Here is an 18,064-nt window from a genome sequence, read left to right on the forward strand (position 1 = left end):
AGAAGCTCAGACACTGAACACACACCCACACACACTGAACACACACCCTCAAGTGGTGAACTGGAGACACCTATTGGCCATTTTCAATATTACACATATTAAAGCAGACTGCAAAATAAAGACGAACAATGAAAACATATTCAGATGAATTCAAACCAAAAATGAAACATCATAAACTTATCTGTCTCACAGTGTCCCCACTTGAAGTAAAAATATACTTTTAACAAAACTTTCTCACCCCTTAAGTGCAAATTCAATTTACTTCCACTTTGTATTCTTTTTTATTGTAAACATCTCAGAGGCAAATGTTTTACTTTTTACTCCACTACATTTGACAGCTTTAGTTACTTGTGCCATTTCTGGTTACAATTTATCATAGCCTTCCTGTCCATTTAAAACCATGTATCTCCAGATGTGTTGATTTTGAATGATTGACATATACATTAATACAGAATAATAGACTTATGCTTTAAAATCACTGTAAAGGAAAAAGGGAATTTTGTCTAAACACATTATGCATGTTAGAAAACGTGAAAAGACTGAGAACTAGTACTGAATTGTGGAGTCAGACTGTTAAACTGTTGTTCATGATTTCTGTGTTTAGGACTTGGGCAGACCTGAAACAGGACTCGTCAACATGCCGGTGACGTGGTCCCCTGACACTATATAAGCCCCACAAACCGACACACGAACGACACTGCCTCCCCCTCCCTAACGGTCGGTTATGAACCTACTTTCAGCGACTCTCTCAGTCCAAATCTGCCCAGCGGTTCACTTCACCTCACTTCAGTTCAAACAACCTGATACAGAAGAAAAAGGAATGTGTGCTACAACATAGTTAACTGTGTATTTTACAGTAAAAGTAAAATTGCTTTGGGAGTATGTATCAGCCATGTCATGTATCTGAAAATCATAAAATATAAAGTCAGCAAGCTGTTATTCATCGGCACAATGTCTCCATATCAACAGTTTTTCCTTTTTCTTCTTTTATTTTGCAGATGCAATAGTTTATTTTGACTGTCGAGCTTCACAGCTCAGTTTGTTCCATCAGTTTCACTTGTCATAAGCTTTAGGTGTTAGCCATGAGACATCAGGTGAAAAACCTTTACATAAATTAAAGAAACACACACAAAAAGAATATATTTTAAATACTGTGTACTATATGGTATTGCAAATACATGTAATATCACATAAATGTAATCTGGTAACAGAAAAATAAACACCTTTTTAAATACTGTGAAAACATGTCAAAGTGTCATATTTCACTTGTACATTAAATGCAAATAAAGATTTTTATATTCACATCAGTTAATGTATTAATTTTACTGCATTTTAACTTTACTGTATTTTAACAATTACACACACACACACACACACACACACACACACACTGAGGAGAGAGAAAAATGCAGCAAAAACGACACAAATTCACAAAGAAGAAGAGAGAGAGAAGTGGAAGGAGGATGAGAAGTAGTGGATCTATGAGTACAAGCTCAAATTAGGGGACCAGGAAATATACAGAGACATATTTCCCATGACATGTGATGATGAGTCTCTACATGATATGATCCATGATACATTTACTCTGGATAACAGGTATGTTTTCAGCTTTTTACTGCTCCTGTGTAACTGCTGCACATCATTCTGCATCATGCTCCTGCTGCAGTGAACAACAATAACATCATAATAATAATTCAAATAGGTAAATAGTGAAGTACATGTGATAGTTTTGTACAGTATGACAGTGCAGTAAAAAGAACCAAACCAATGACATCAAGTGAATATTCTATAAAACTGTCAGACGAGGCAACATCTGTTTATCCATCACAGTGTGGGCAAACAGCATCTTTTTTTTTATTGCACTGGAATTTTACTGGAATTATTTTTGTTTTCATGAGTTCACAGGAACACATATTTTTTTATTTTGAACATGTTAAAATAAGATAAAAAGCAAGAAAACAAAACAAATTAAAAATGATGTAGCATGAAGTAGAAAAATTCCTTTTTTATACACTGTCAATCAAATCATACAAAAATATTCAACATGTTGTACCTTAAATGCACTTGACACATGACATCAGTATTAAATGAAAATGGGTAGAAGTCAACACTAAAGCGTCGATTCTGATGCCTCCGCCTGCAACAGTTTCATACAACTGTGACTTTTTTAGTTCTCTACACCTGATTGAAATGACTGATTCATTATAAATCCTATTTGCAAGTGTCCAAGGAGTTTGAGAATTATGTTTCTATTGATACAGTATATAGTTAATGAGAAAAGATTGCAAGGAAAGAGCTATTACCTTTATTACCTAATAGTATCAACATAGTTATTCAAAAATATAATAAAGTCAAATATAAAAAACCTTTAAAATTAGTTATTGGAATAAGTGTGTTTTTAGAGACAGGTCTGTCAGGCGGCCATTTTGCAGCCATCTCAAAAGCATTGGTCTCCAAAATTTAATCAGTTCATGTACCTGTTATAGAGTCTTAGCACACAGGATTTGGTGCAAATCTGTCCATCCGTTCAAAAGTTATCGCGCAAACAAAAATCTGTGATGGACGGGCGGGAGGACGGACGCACGGACTCACGTATGGCCGAAATATCGATATTTGATTTTTTTTTTACTCTCTGATAAAATCCAGTTTCAGTCGGGTCTTAATTTGAAGCTCCTTTTTCATCAGCAGAATGTCTTTAAAGAATCTGGATGAATGTAGCCATGTTGTTTCTTTCACTCTGTTGTAAATGCACACATTATTTATCCTGGATTTATTTTAGTATATTCCATCTGGTCTCTTATTTCAATGATGTGACTGTTGAGGTCTTGTAGTGTTTTAGTTTTAGTCTTAATCCTTCAGTTCACTCATGCTGGTCTCCAGTTCCAGTGCTGTCATATTTACTGTCTCCACATCTTGTAAATCCATTGTTTTCTGCATTATTTTTCTTAATGTCCTGCTCTCTGTCAGCTCTGAAGTCTTGAAGTCTTTCATTTCTGTACAGATGGAGTCCTTCAGCTCAACAATTTATTTGATCTCATCTGCCATAGTTTGCACCCGATGAGTCAAAGTTTCACCCAAATTAGATTTGTGTTGTTTTTCCTGATGCGTGTTCATTTGTACAGTCATCTCCTGCTACTTATCTGCCTGTATGTTTCGAGGGCACAGAGTTTCATGCTGCCATTGATCCTGTAAACAGATCCCTGGTGGGGGAGCCAGACTACAGGTCAGATGTTCTCCTAGAGCAGGGGCCTGCAACCCTTACTCACAAAAGAGCCATTTTGTGACCAAAATAGCTCCACTGCTGTTGGACATGTTAAAAACTGTTATTCTTTTCTATGTATTTTTTTTTTTTGTTAAAGGCACAGGGAGCCAATGGAGAGGAGCAAAACAGACGCATGTTGCTGACCCCTGTCCTAGATGGTGTGTTCAGTTTGTAGCACAGAGCAGGAAATTCATTGTGGATGATTATTTCTACACACTGCAAAAGCAAGTTCCCAGCATCCAATGTGATCATTACTGGATTCTAGAGAACATTCACTCTGCAGTGTGAGAAGAAGTGGCTGCATGTTTACATATGATCTGTCTCGTCCTGAGGAGAGAAATACATTTAGTTTAAACAAATATCTTGTCCATGATACAAACATTATCAGCATCACCCTAATTAATACTCAGAATTGATTTCAATACTTTTGAAATGTCTACATGGGTCCACATCCTCAACTCAAACAGCATCTTCTTTCCACCGCACTGGAATTTTACTGGAATTATTTTTGTTTTCATGTGTTCACAGGAACATGTATATTTTTAATAATTATATTATTTTGAACATGTTAAAATAATATAAAATATATAAGCAAGAAAACAAAACAAATTAAAATAATGTAGCATGAAGTAGAAAAACATGACAAGTCATAACCCTTTTTTATACATTGTCAATCAGTGTTGTATTAAATACTGTACTATAATTCTGTTTTGGTGTTTTTTGTTGTTGTAAAAGACAAAACAAACAAACAAAAAGACTATATATTTTTTAGCCTTTCTATTTTTGTGTTCATTGAAATGTGAGTAAACAGAAGCCTGCATGAGAAAATAAACAACATGTTGTATTGATTACATACAGAAGCCTGTATGAGAAAATTACGTAGAAACGTAGATGACGTCTCCTACAGACAGCAGTGATCTGCTGCTTGAAGAGACTCATTCAAATGAAGTCTGTGTGAATCATCACACAATGTTTGGTTTCCACTGCAGTTTCATTTTGACACAGAAGTGACATGTTTCTCTCAAAGTCTTGTGTCACATTTGGATTGTGTTTGTGTAGTTTTGACACAATGAGCCAAAGCTCGAGTGAGTAAATCATAAAAACCTGTATTATAACTACTGTTCAGCTCAGAGAACTCAGTATATGTGGATGTTTTCTGTTTTCTGTTTATATGTGTCATCTCAGTTGTATTTCCTGTAAGAAAGCTTTGTATGTAGTCTTGTATACAGACTTAAAATTAAACAAGTGTTACCCCCATATTAATGGTGTAAGGTGTAAAAAAAAGAATACTAGGAAAATAAGGTTTACTGAAATAAAAAAAGTCATGCTTGGTTGACACTCATTTATTTTAAAACCTGTGCACCATGTCGAGATTTTAACACTTTTTAAAACATAATGTGGAACAATGTGCTCCCTAGTTTATTTGGGGTGTAAAAATATAAAACAGCATGTTCATTATTTTGCTCTTCTTTACAGCCCACAGCTGAAAACACTGTTTAAGTTAATATCTGCTGGGAAAACTGTCTCATACTGAAACAGTGTAAGATAAATGATAAAGAACCAGAAAAGACAAAACAAGCCTCATTCACAAACACTGTGTAAACTGTGTTTACTAATGTTTTACAGTCATCAGTATTTTCTTACCTGAATTTGTTTGTACTCTACTTTACACACTTTAATAGAAGTCTTAGAAGTGTTGTATGGTCGTTTGATTGTTTTTTTGTTTTTTTTTCTCGTGGATCCACAGGTCTATCTGACAAGTCTATTAACCCTTACCTTACTTAGTAACACAAACCTTTTTGGCTGATGACCCCTTACAAAAAACAGCATGTAGCTGCTTCTTGTCACATTTCACCAAGAGACATTTCTGTACAACGGCCAAAGAGGTCAAATTACCCAACGTCTCACAAAAAGCACAAGAGCAAAGTCCAAAATATATAAATACATGTAGCAGAAGTAACTAAACCTCAAGCAAAGTTCTGTTTACACATTAAAACATCAGTATTAACAATCTAATAATGATAGAGGGACTTTTTCATGCAGATCCAGAACTTTTTATTCAGAATACTTTAGTACTTTTACTTAAACCTGCAGTAACTGATTTGTTTTTGGGTACTTGGGTCAGTCGAAACAAGTTGACTACACAACACTGACACAACATCACATTTAAAGTTGTGGTGAACGTGATAAGCAACACATCCAGACGTTCCAGACTGACATTAGTATTTATGTTGTGTTTGTGTCCATCTGATGATTTATTGTCTTTTAGCTCTGTCTCTGGTCTCTGCCTGTGGGACATATCTGTCTCTTTAGCTGCTGTGTTTGATTCAAAGACTCTACAGTTCACCAGCTAGTCTCTAACTGTTAACTAAACAACAAGCTGAGGCTGGATATAAAGTTGAATTATTAACTCACTGTGAGCTCTGATTATTTTACACTGCTGTGTTGGTACTTGTACTGAAGAAAAGGATCTGAGTACTTCAAGAGGTACTGCACACTTAATTTTTTGAGCTGTAAACTAAACTATATCACTGTACTGTTGTGAAACACATCAGTGTTTTTGTTCACACTGACATTTATTAATAAATTGACAAAAATCATGATTTGATGAGTTGAAAATGGCTCTGTTGTTGTCTTACTGCTCCTGGGAGAAGTTTGTTGACTGATATGTTGAACTGTCTCAAATACAGGACTTCAGCAGCTGGTTTCACAGAGATGTTTTAGACTGGTCTATAGTGTTAGACTAGACTAGACTGCTAGACTAGTATGTCATATTTTAGGCTTCTGTAAGTGTTGTGTGACATCAGAGAATGACTTCTTCATAAAGTCAGAGGAGGTGATGGATTTACCCAAAGTTCACAAGTAGAAGCTCTACATCATGAGTTCTGAGTTCTCTTGAGCACTTAGTTTGAAGGAGGGATTTAACACCGTTTAGTGTTGCCAGTTTGGTTTTCTATCCCCCAAAATCTATCCATCAAAATCAACCCAAACTGATAAAAATAAACAATTTAAGTCATACATCATACAACGCATTAAAAATAAAGAGAAAATAAAAGGACATCTCAAATAATGAATATAATGTTTTATCAAACTTGTTAAACTGCAGCAAGCCTTAAAAGTATGAGAACTTAGAGTGTACCCACCACACACACACACACACACACACACACACACACACACACACACACACAATTGTATTATTTTTTAAACAGCAAATCTACAATTTTTCTGAGCATTTTTAAGTTATTTGTCTGTAAATATATCTATTTATTTTACATTTTTCTCTTCTTTTATTTTAAACCTGCTTTGACTAACTGCTAAAATAGAAACTAAGAGGTTGACCTCAGGTGAGTGACTGCAGTGCAGAGGAAAGAGAAAACTTCACAATCAGAACCAGAAATACTTTATTAGTATAAACACAAACAGTTTGTTATCAGGAGGAGGAGTTACACTTTCCCTGTGTGAACTACAGTTCATTCTGTATGTTTAGCATGTTCAGAGGTTTTCAAAGTTTCAGGAGAGGCTCAGTGTTTGGAAGTGAACCAATGTTACATTAGTTATTACATGAGTTATCAGAAGGAGATCACAGAAGAGTGTAACTGTGTTCGATTTGGTCTCAGAGATACAGTACAGAGTTTCCCTCAGCAAGGTTTTGTTGTGTCTTCATTACTTCTTTAGCATGTGTGCTTGGAGAGTCTTCATCATCTAGGTTATACGGTTTGTTTCTTTTCATCCATGTTTCTGTAATCATTTTTTCTCCAGTCCACAGGTGATTGGACTTTGAGTTTCACCAGAGCCCTGTTAGTCAGCTTTACCTGCTTCCACCTCTCACGACGGGGACGTAGGGTTGGGTTTCGAGAGGCCCCAAGGCAGAGCGAGGCAGGGCCCTAAAGTTTCTGTGTTATCATAATCACAGGTGGAATCAGGAAGTGAGAAACACTATAACACAGATTTCATAGGGCCCTGCATTAAAGGGATTGTGCACCCAAAAATGAAAATACCCTCATGCCAACCGAGGGTTGGATTTATTTTGTTTGTCCACAAAATTCTGCTGGAGTTTCAGCAGTGCTGCAGAATCTCTGAAACAATGGAAGTGAATGGTGACCAATTTTCAAATGTAAAAAACCGAAGAAAAAAATAGACAAACAAAACAAAAAAGCAAAAAACAAAACATGAAATACCTCCACATTGCTTGTCTGGAATCATCCAAGTCTCCATCAAGTTCACGCCACACACACATAGTTCACACAGTTTTAGTCAGCTTGCTGTATATGAGCTTTAGCAGACTTGAATTTCACCAGATGAGCAGTATGGAGGCATTTTATGTTTTTATTCTGTTGTTTTTGAAGTTTGAAAACTGGTCACCATTCACTTCCATTGTTTGGGAGATTCTGGAATGCTGTTTTCCTGTGAGTAGATGATTGCTGAATTTTCATTTTTGGGTGAACTATCCCTTTAAGTCAGGGAAATTTGAAAATATTACTGTTATGACCCCCAAGTTTGAGCTAGGGGATGAGGGGTGTAACAATAAATAAATGTAACCACGTGAAAAAGGAATAAGGGAAAACTGAGGCAAAAGCGTAAACAAAGGTTCTTTTTATTAACAAGTAAAGTGCAAAATTAAGTTTACAGATTAAATAAAACAAAAGAGTTAACTTAGCCTACTACATTAAACAATAACACACCCAAGACAACAAGACACATAGACAGGGACAACGAGTGACTTTATAAAATGGCACACAAAACACTACAAGCAGTCTATCCTGCCCCTGCAGGATGAGACTGTAGACCTCTGTCTGCCAAATGTCCCACTGGCCCTGTCTCCCTGGATTCTCCCAGCTTTTGAGCACCAATCCCTGATTGCTGATTGACTATAGCTGCTGCCAATCACAGCAGCTTATAACACACAACATTAATCACACATTAATAAAAGTTCAAGGCATGAATGTCAGAGCACAGTATGAAACAAACTTGAGGACAAATGTTAAAACATAATTCAAAGCAGTCAGTAGGCTGATTTTTATATCTTTTTTGAAGTACAACAAGAACAGGCTTCAGTTCTTCAATCAATCTTTGTTGTGGGATGAAATCAGCGTATAAAAGCCTTGTCTCTAGTCTCTGTACAGTAACATGTGAGACAGTGATTCAGACTGTAGACCAGCAGTTCTGTAGAGGATGTGTTCAATTTGTCCAGCAGAGCAGAACAACAAGGACTTCAATTTCTATACACTGCATGGACAATGTCCCAGCATCCAACATGATCATAACTGGATTCTAGAGAACATTTACTCTGCAGTGTCCAAAAAAACCTGTGTGTATGATTATGTCAGAACTCTGCTGTCCTGAGGAGAGAAGAATATTCAGTTTAAAGATGAAAATTTTGTACATCTGTAAAGAGTAAATGGACAGTATTTCTACAGCACTTTTGTAGTCTATCAGATCATTAGGACTTCAGTGTCTTGCTAAAGGACACTTTGACACTCTCTCTGAAGGATCCAGGGAACAAAACAGGAACCTTCTGATTACTAGATGACTGCTGTGACTCTTGAGCCATTCTGTCCCATCAGACATCACAGTGTAGAGTCTGACAGTCCTGTTAATCAACATTACAATGAATCTTACCTCCTGTTCTTTGATTAATTGCACTGTAACTGGTGGTTTATCTTCTTCTTCACTCTGATGATTCTTTCCTGTGATCTGAATGAATGACATCATTTCATTAATTCGAAGAAAAAATCATTTCTACTTATTATTACTGTACATACAGTGACACATGGTAATAACACTAGAGAAAATATAACACATACCAGGTTGGAATTCTCTACAATTATGTTTCTTCCTATAATAAAACATAACCAGTGAAAAACATTATAATCAATAACTTAATGATTGACAGCATTATTAAAAATATAATAGTGTTATTTTGTCTGAATGTAAATCATACCTGTTTGTGACCTTTTTTTCTTCCATATAAATCCAGCTGCTGCAATTAATAAAAAAAGCTCAAACAACACAACAACAACAACGATCACAACTACTGTTTTATCTGAACTTTGTTCTCCACATTCAGCATCAGTTGAAACAGTTCCTGGTTCGATCAGCTGAAGATTCAGTGATTCACATCTGAAATGACAGAGGGACATTTTTTACAGAACATCTGTAGGACACCATGAATTCACTGCTGCTGTAAGAATTCATGTGTCTGATGTGAAGCTTCACTTACTGTGTGTGTGTCTGACAGGATGTAAATGTTCCATCTGAATATGTTCCATCACTGCAGTCAGAACACTCAGTGTCTCTTGATGATGTTCCTGTACAAACACACATTATATCTGTTCAAACAACATGACTTTAAACATGATTAAACATGATTTTCTCTCATGATTTCAGTGTCATGTCACCTGATGTATGAAGTTCTGTTTTGTTTCACTGAATAAAAAAGATGAGGGAAGGATGCAGCTGAGGGTATCCATTATATTTCCTTCCAAACATATGTGGCTTTAATATCTAGTAGTATATAAAGGTAATACTTCTAGGATTAAGGACTGTTGTGTTCATCTAGAGAAGCTCAGGATGTACAGAACCACAGTCACTGGCTGACTCATGTCTTGTGTTACAAACTACAGAATATGATGAATGTGACGTCTCACTGCCAGCGGCTGCTAAAGTTTGCTAACTTTACCAGTCATGAGGCAGCAGAAGTTGGTTTAAAACCAGAGGAATGGAAACACTCATCAGTAAAACTGTGGGCTGTAAATCACAGGTGCCTTTATACTGAGCAGTAACTTTTATTTTCTGATGATGTCGTTTATACTACAGTTGTTCATGTACACACAAGCAGCTCAAAATGAACGCCTGCTCGCTTCATTCACTGGGTGACCACCAGCACATCATGTGCTCAGCTGCTGGCATTATGAATTAAACCTGGTGTAAAGTGAGTACAGTGGTGTCGCAGTGGACATTTTTGCCAAGTCTGCAAGATAGCAATGAACGTGCACCTAATCTGTCTAAAAGTGAAGGGAAAACAAAGTCAGGTGCATTTGATATCTTGGGCATTATTATAATTATAAAGTCCAATAAATCTCAACAGATCTGCAAAGTAGCACAGAACGGGATCGTCTTTAACAGATCAGTCACATGACAGCTGGACCAGCTGTAGTGTTTTTGTGTCTGTGTGTTTAAAAGAATAAACAATTATAATATATAACATACAAAGATATAACTAGATGATATATCTAACCGTAAGATTGGCCCAACTTGAGGAGAAAAGGGTATATGAGTTTCATTTATTTTAGAAATGTCAGTCTATCAGCTGATCCAGCACTTTGGTTCAGACTAAAATATCTCAACCAGATAGACTGCTGTGACACATCCATGACCAGGAACAGTAGAAATTCGCATTAGTGTGACCATCAATCAAACTACGTAACAGTAGGAGATGAAATGTATACATGTGTATGTGCGTGTGAGGAGTGAGGGGAGAGGGATGTGCAATATTTTGGTGAGCATTTTCTGGGAACTTACCTTGCATAGGGCATCTGAGCATCAATTTTGTATAGGACTTTTGTGCATTTACTTTGGACAGGGCATCTGTGCAACACTTGGATGTAGGGCACTGTACTCATGCACTCATGACATGATGTACTCATGGCACTCATGGAGTATGTGCTTTTTGGGTGAACTGATCTGGGGGTGATGCTGTATATTAATTGTAGTTTGACTGTACATGTGTGAGGCTTTGTGGCCTGTGTTCTCACTGATGTCAAAGACAACTGAGACAAATAAAGGCTAATCTAATCTAATGACTTGAATGTCTTGAATGAATTGTAAAAACATTGATCCATTGACTTTCATCTAGCATCGTCATCACATCACAATTTTCTTTCTGCAACACTTGAATTTGGTTTGTGAGCAAATACCTGCTGACATTCCCATCAGCCCCAGCTCTACTTTGGTTTCAAAGCCAAGATGGCAGCCTAAACATTCTACCTGCTGATAACGTCTGCATGACAGCATTATCATGGTCAGTGTGCTGATGTTAGCATTTACCTCAAAACCCCATTGTGCTTAAGTGCAGCCTCACAGAGAAACTAGCATGGCTGTAGACTCCTGTGTGGTTGGAGTTTCTCTTAAAAGTAATCATTGAACGTAATGGACCCTAAAGCCATTCCAGCAGATTTCTACCAATACACCAACACAGATGTGGAGAACAGGAGACATTACCCTGAATATACAAGAAACCCAGAGCTGGACAGGTGTCCTCAAAAGGTCAGGACTTATAAATACATACTGTTTCATAACAGAGAAAACCCACCTGTCTGTCTGATGTACTGTCCTGGTGAACAGCTTGTGTGTTTCTCTGCTGCCACACAGCCGTCCACAGTAAAGTTTTTACAGTAGAATCCCTCCAGTGGTTCATAGACTGTATCTGATGTTGTTGTACATGTCTTCTTTAACTTCAGACCAGAACCTGTCAACACATAGGGATGTTACATGAGGAGATGCAAAACTAACAGGTCGAATGAGATTTAATAGGCTTTATAATAATAATAATAATAATAATAATAATAATAATAATAATAATAATAATAATAATAATAATAATAATTTCCTTATTAGTGAGAATAATTGTACAAACACATGCACACCGTTTACTTCAATATTGACACCTTATTGCTGATAGAAAATGCTAAATGGACACTTGACTGATGTGTGAGAGAAAAGATCCTCCCACCCAACCCCACAATCATTACCAATAAATATCAATATCAAAAGGATTCAAGTTGAATTTTAGTGAAATAAAGGTTACCATGACCACCAAACCTTGTTTGTGTATTTCCCCTGCATAAATTATATTCATTTATGTTGCTTTACAGTGAAAGCTGCACTGCATGTTCTCTTTCCTCACTCATTAGTGTTCAGCAGTGGAGGAAAGTTAGTAGGTACTCAAGTACCGTACTGAAGAAAGACAATACTTTATACTTTGCTCTACTTTGTGGATTGATTGAGATGAATAGTCCAAACTACAAATGAAGGAAGTATGATTAAACTACCCAACAACATGCTCTATAAAGTATTTAGAATTTGTTGCAACATTTAAGTGATGAACACACTGATGCATTAATACTAGAGATCAACAACATACTCATTCTACACAATGATGAAAACATAATCCATGATTGATCCATTTAAAATGCATACAAATATATAATAAGCAAGTATGTATATATCTTGTAGTGCCTATAATGGTCTAATGGTGGCTGCATATTGTAGTTGTGTTTCATGTGTAATTTAAATCATTTCTATGATTATTATGATTGATGATTATTAGCAGGGACACTGGAAGCCAGTCACAGCTGGAGGGTGCAGAGAAAACATCAGTTCAGTTAAAGACATCATACTAAATTATGCACAATATTCATGTTTTTGTATTAATTTGAAGGGGCAGGATAACTTATCTTAATAACAATTTATCTCAAAAACAGAATCTCAAAATACTGATTTATCTCAAAATATTTAGTATTTAGATTTAGTATTTCAAAATAATGATTTAGTATCTTTAAAAACATATTTAGTATTTCAAAACCATGTCTTAAAATAATGACTTGGAATCTTTGAATAATATTTTCAAAATCATGAGTTTGTGTCTTAAAATGATGACTGGGTATCTTTAAATAATTATTTAATGTAAAAAACCAAACATTTCCACCCAGTCAAGTTTTTTTAATAATGAATAATGAATAGACAACTGTGTGCACTGTGCATGGTATGGCATCATTTTTGATTTAATAATCCACATTTTTACTAAATGTATCTGTAATCTGATTATGTCTTTTTATCTGTAACTAATGGAATACAGTTACTCTTAAGCATCCAGATTACACAAATTTGTTACATGTAATCCATTACTCTTCAAGCCTCACTACAACACAAAAGGGGAACCTTCAGAGAAGGTCTAACATATCAGGATTTCATCTGTTAAATTTATATTTGATTCTCTACTGTCTGGGAATAGTTGGGCTGATAAAGTTTGAAAGATGTCCTGAGGTAACTTTGTCATGATTTGGCACTATACAAATAAAAATGAAATGAATTAAAATGTGCATATGCATGTTGCAATAGCTGGTCACAGGTATTATTGAATTTGTGCTTGTTCTTTCTTTATGTAACCAGTACTGTGTGGGTATCAGTTATTTGTCTACAAAGGTTTTAATAATATTGCCTGAAATCTACCTGCATCACAGCTTGTGCAGGGAAAACACAGTGTACGTCCAGTAGGCCAAGGCATGAAGGTTCCTTCAGAGCAGGGTACACAGGAAGTAGTTTTGAACTCTGTGCAGTCTCTTTCAACTCGACTTCCTGTTAAAAAGAAAACGGACTATTTAATTTCATGGCATCCTGTTCAATGAAGGTATGTAATATTGAGAGTAAAGTGCATATTGTGAACAGACAAAGATACACACTGCTGTCTACTACAGTGTCGTTCTTATTACTACCAGCAGGTGGAGCCAAAGTTTAAAAAAAAAAACAACAGTCCAGCATTTTGTTAAAAACACCAGTCAGATGCAGGTCCTTCACTGATAAATTCCACTAGTGAACATAAAACAGCACAAACCATTGGAGTAAAACTGACTCCACTGATCTGCACATGACACCTGGCTGTAAACAAAAGACTCCATATGTAAATACCAAAGTGAAATATTCCATCAATATTCAATTGGATCTTACCAGCAGGACACATTGGACAGCATTCATTGTCTATCTGATACTCTGACCGATGACATGTTTGGGTTTGTCCTCTGAAGACATTCATCACAAGAATCTGTGAAGAAGAAGACAGATGTTTTTATTTGACCACCACAGTTGAGTTATTGCATAAAGTCACATGTGAGTCAACAAGGTCACATTTGTGTTACTTTACAGTCACTGGAGTGAAGTCAGTGTATGGAGTGGTGATGTGATCAGTGTTGTGTATGAACACGCTAAAAGAGTGACCATCATTAAATGTGCTCATTTATCTGGTAAATGGTGAACAGAACTAATCAGTTTGCAGTCAGTGAATGTGAGCAACATTCACTCAGTGTTCACATCATCAGCTGATACAAACAGTGAATATGGACAGAAATGTGGAGGTGATATAAAAACTTTGGTTGATCATGTATACATGATGTGTATGAGCTACACTGCAGACTGGAGTTTGTATTTCAGTGAGAAAAGGACAGATAGATCCACATCATATTTGCTCTTCTCCTCTGTCTCGTCTCCCTCTTCATTTCCCTACAGTTCTCATGCATTATGCTGCATTTTATTTGAAGTGGAAAGTCATAATTTCAATTTGCCAGTTAAAAATTTGAGGTTTTTGAAGTTTTTCCTGGCCATTCAATATTCATCTTTTAATACAAACATTACTGAATATTGTACACCATTTAGTAAGATGCCATATAGACCCGTTTAGACTCTAGATTAGGTAGGAGGAGGTTTTATCTAAACTTACAAACAAATAAACAAACAACAATGTAAGAAATGAAGGTGAACTAGTGATTGTGAACTTAGTTCAAAATTCTAAATTGTGAACTATGAATGTGAACTAGTTCATTTTAATCTCTGTGAACTGAACTTTGATGTAGCTCTTTTATGAGTGTGAACTTGCACAACACTGTCTGTGTTACGTCCTCACTGCAGGGTTGTTGACAGGTGAGTCTTCAGCTGTTAAAGTGGATGTACACCAGTGTTTCCCATATATGCTATATATTTCCCCAAAAAGAAAAAAGTTCTTGAGAACTGCTGATCCAACAGACACACTGACTGTGCAGGCTTATCAAAAACTAAACTCATGTTAGATTAAAACTCAAGTTAGCTGACACCTCATTAAATACAACCAATGCCACTGAGAGAGAGGGTTAACCTTAAACATAAATATGACTAAACTCACTGGAACCGTCCAACACAGTCTCCTTAACATACACAGATTTCATTCAAATCCAGTAAAGGCGAGGGCAAATGGTGGAACTTTAAGGGCATTGTTACTGAAATGCTGCTCATCTGTTCTCTTGTCCTCCAGAGGTTAACTGGAGGGAAGCTGCTCACCACTCAGTACAGCTGATGAAACCTCTGATCAGCAGAATTTATTTTTTTTACCCTGAAATGTTTGTTTGTGTGAAAGAAAGAGAGAGAGAAAGAATGATAAGAAAATAAAGTCTTGTTGTAATTATTTTACCAGCATTGCTGCAGCTGTCAGAGGTTTTCTTCCAAACATTTTATTCAGTTGGATCACAGTTTTCACAGGCTGACGTCATCTAACTGAGAGAAATGAGATGTAAAATCCAACTGATGACACCATCTGAAAGTAAGAAAAAAGATCCATGTGAGATTACACTGAGTGCTGAGTGTTTTCAGCTTTCTGCAGAGACACACATCTTAAACATGATTAACACAGCTCGGTATATACTGGAGAAACTCGTACAGCAAAGGTCAAAGTTCACATAGAGTGAATCTGCTCTGTGGCCAAGAAATCACGGTTTACTGATAATGTTGATGAATCAGTTTAGTATGTTACGAAGGAGCCAAAGTGAGAGGAAAGGAGGCTCTCAGTGGATAATATACACAATATATATAATATATATTTTGAACAGTAAACTACACTATATCACTGTGCTGTCATGACACACACCAGTGCTGGTGTTAATATTGACAGTTCTCATTACATTTATTAAAAAAACAGCATTTCATTGGATAAAAACGGCTCAAAGCTGCCACCAACTGTTTTGAATCATCCTGCAAATTGGCACCGATTCAGTCCAATGAGAGCTGCTTGTCTGGTGCATAAGTCAAAAAAGTTTTCTAGCTTCTGAGTTTACTTCCTGAATATACGGCCCACTTAATGTGTGCAGTAACATTTCCCATCCTGCCCTCGACTGTGAGTTCCTGCTCAGCCCCCAAACTTTACACTGTGATGACATCACACATTTTAAGTTCCTTTTCTGGTTCTAGGAAAGTTTTTACAAACATAAAACCTCCACAGATCAACAAGTTAGGATACAAAAAGTCACAGCTGAGTTTGTTTGTGTTTAACAGTTTTACAAATGTCTCTTTTATAATGGTGGCATGTGGGGCAAACTGCTTTTTGGGCCGGAGAGATTTTTCTACTGCAATACCGCAAGTGGTCATTTGGAAATATTGGCAGCAAGGCTGAATGACAATGCCCTGTCAAATTCTATTATAAATCTATAGTCTGTCTCTAACCCTTCTAAATACAGATTAGAAGATTTTCACAGCTGTGTTGGCAGCAAGATTAAAAGAAAGTTTGTGGAAAACAAATATGCTCAGTCATGCATGGATGAAAATGGTAACATACTCACATTGGAGGACTTTAATGATAAGTATGATTTAAATTGTTCCATAGAAAAATACGTTAAGGTGACACAAAATTTCTTCAATTAATTAAAAACAATCAAGATAATTCCAGATCCCAATACCTAAATTACAAAATATTACTATAAACTATATGTTTTCTTACATAGACAGTTCAATAATAAATTACTGAGACAACACCTGGTAAATACAATTTATCCTGGACCAATGAAGATGACACTTAGACTATGGGGAAACCGAAATTTCAGCCATTAAAACAATTTTTTTGAAATTCCCAACTCTTCCTAAATACAAAGAAATACATTTTAAAACTATAAATGAAATATACCCCTCAAATGAATTTATTGAAAAAAGATTTAAATTTGATGTAGATAAATGTCACATGTGTAACACAAATGAAGACTTTACCAAACATTTATTTTATATTTGTGAGACCAAACATATCTTATGGAGATCCTTGCATGATTACTTAAACTCTAAATCCATAAACAGGGATTTCGTTTCCTACAAAGATATCCAGATAGGAGTAATCTTGAACAAAAAAAACTACATACATAACTACATATAAACATAAAAAACTTCTAATTAACAATATCATCATTTTATATACACAAATGTCATCATTATTTACTAATCAAATGCATAAGAAAGATGAAAATTGCCCATGTTGGAAAAATGTATGCACTCATATCTGAATAGAATTTATACTAGCCCCTTGATTAGCTCCTAAATTTTCTCATTTGATTTACTTTTTTCTTATCTTTTTCTTTTCTCTTAGTTACCATTTTAATGTATAGATTGTACTTCTTCTCATGTCACCGATTGCTTCTTTGTTCACATTTAACTTTAGCAACTCTACATCAAATGCACTATTGTAACTGTGAAGATGTTCCCAGGAGGTGTGTCTCTTTAAAAACAAGCTGTATGATTAATTTTCATGGAGAATCTGTCATTGCATTGTGTATTTGCTGTTGCAAATAAAGTTCAAGCTTTAAAGAAAAACACTGAGGTCACATGATTCCCTGTCAGCTGCAGAGGTGCTCTCTTGCAGATCCGTCATGTTGTCTATTTTTGTTTTATTTTTCACTTCATTGGTGTATTCTCCATACATACTAAATACATTTTATGTAAACATTACAGCATTTTAAAGAGTTGGTGACTTTTTAAAGACTTATTGAATTAACTTTATATCATTAATTTCAAATATTGTGTGAAGCCTTTAGCATCAATTGACTTTTAAAATATTTAATGTGAATACTTTGTGTATATTTTTTTGAACCTGTGTGCTAATTTTTTAATGTGCCAATTTTAAGAATGAAATAATAGGCTTGTTTGAGATGAACTGCACCTCGCCTGGAGACTAGACACGATCTGGGAGGAGGTGGAGACAAAAAGCTGCAGTAAAGTCAGACACAAGCAGACTTCAGAGAA

At 35.8% G+C, this 18,064-nt stretch overlaps 1 protein-coding gene and 1 long non-coding RNA gene across 8 annotated transcripts in view; both read right to left on the minus strand.

The window, feature by feature from the left end:
* Positions 1-18,064, minus strand: part of LOC146325735 (uncharacterized) — a 79,899-nt gene that overhangs the window by 28,848 nt on the left and 32,987 nt on the right. The window lies entirely within an intron of this gene.
* Positions 1-18,064, minus strand: part of LOC146325736 (tumor necrosis factor receptor superfamily member 14-like) — a 62,620-nt gene that overhangs the window by 11,616 nt on the left and 32,940 nt on the right. For 3 of the 6 annotated variants that reach the window (XM_084721868.1, XM_084721870.1, XM_084721869.1), the window contains 5 exons: positions 13,991-14,084; positions 13,496-13,621; positions 11,577-11,732; positions 9,486-9,573; positions 8,001-9,385 (listed from right to left, as the gene is read on the minus strand). The exons of 1 other annotated variant lie outside the window; for it this stretch is intronic. In XM_084721868.1, the coding sequence (XP_084577994.1) occupies positions 9,181-9,385; positions 9,486-9,573; positions 11,577-11,732; positions 13,496-13,621; positions 13,991-14,084 (669 nt within the window). In that variant the 3' untranslated portion in view covers positions 8,001-9,180. Of the gene's footprint in view, positions 1-8,000; positions 9,386-9,481; positions 9,574-11,576; positions 11,733-13,495; positions 13,622-13,990; positions 14,085-15,479; positions 15,606-18,064 lie in introns of those variants that run through there. 2 more of the 6 variants (XM_084721871.1, XM_084721872.1) reach the window with 2 other exon arrangements.

This window comes from Lutjanus erythropterus, chromosome 6 (genome assembly GCF_056507025.1).
Source record: "Lutjanus erythropterus isolate fLutEry1 chromosome 6, fLutEry1.hap2, whole genome shotgun sequence".
Taxonomy (NCBI): Eukaryota; Metazoa; Chordata; class Actinopteri; order Lutjaniformes; family Lutjanidae; genus Lutjanus; species Lutjanus erythropterus.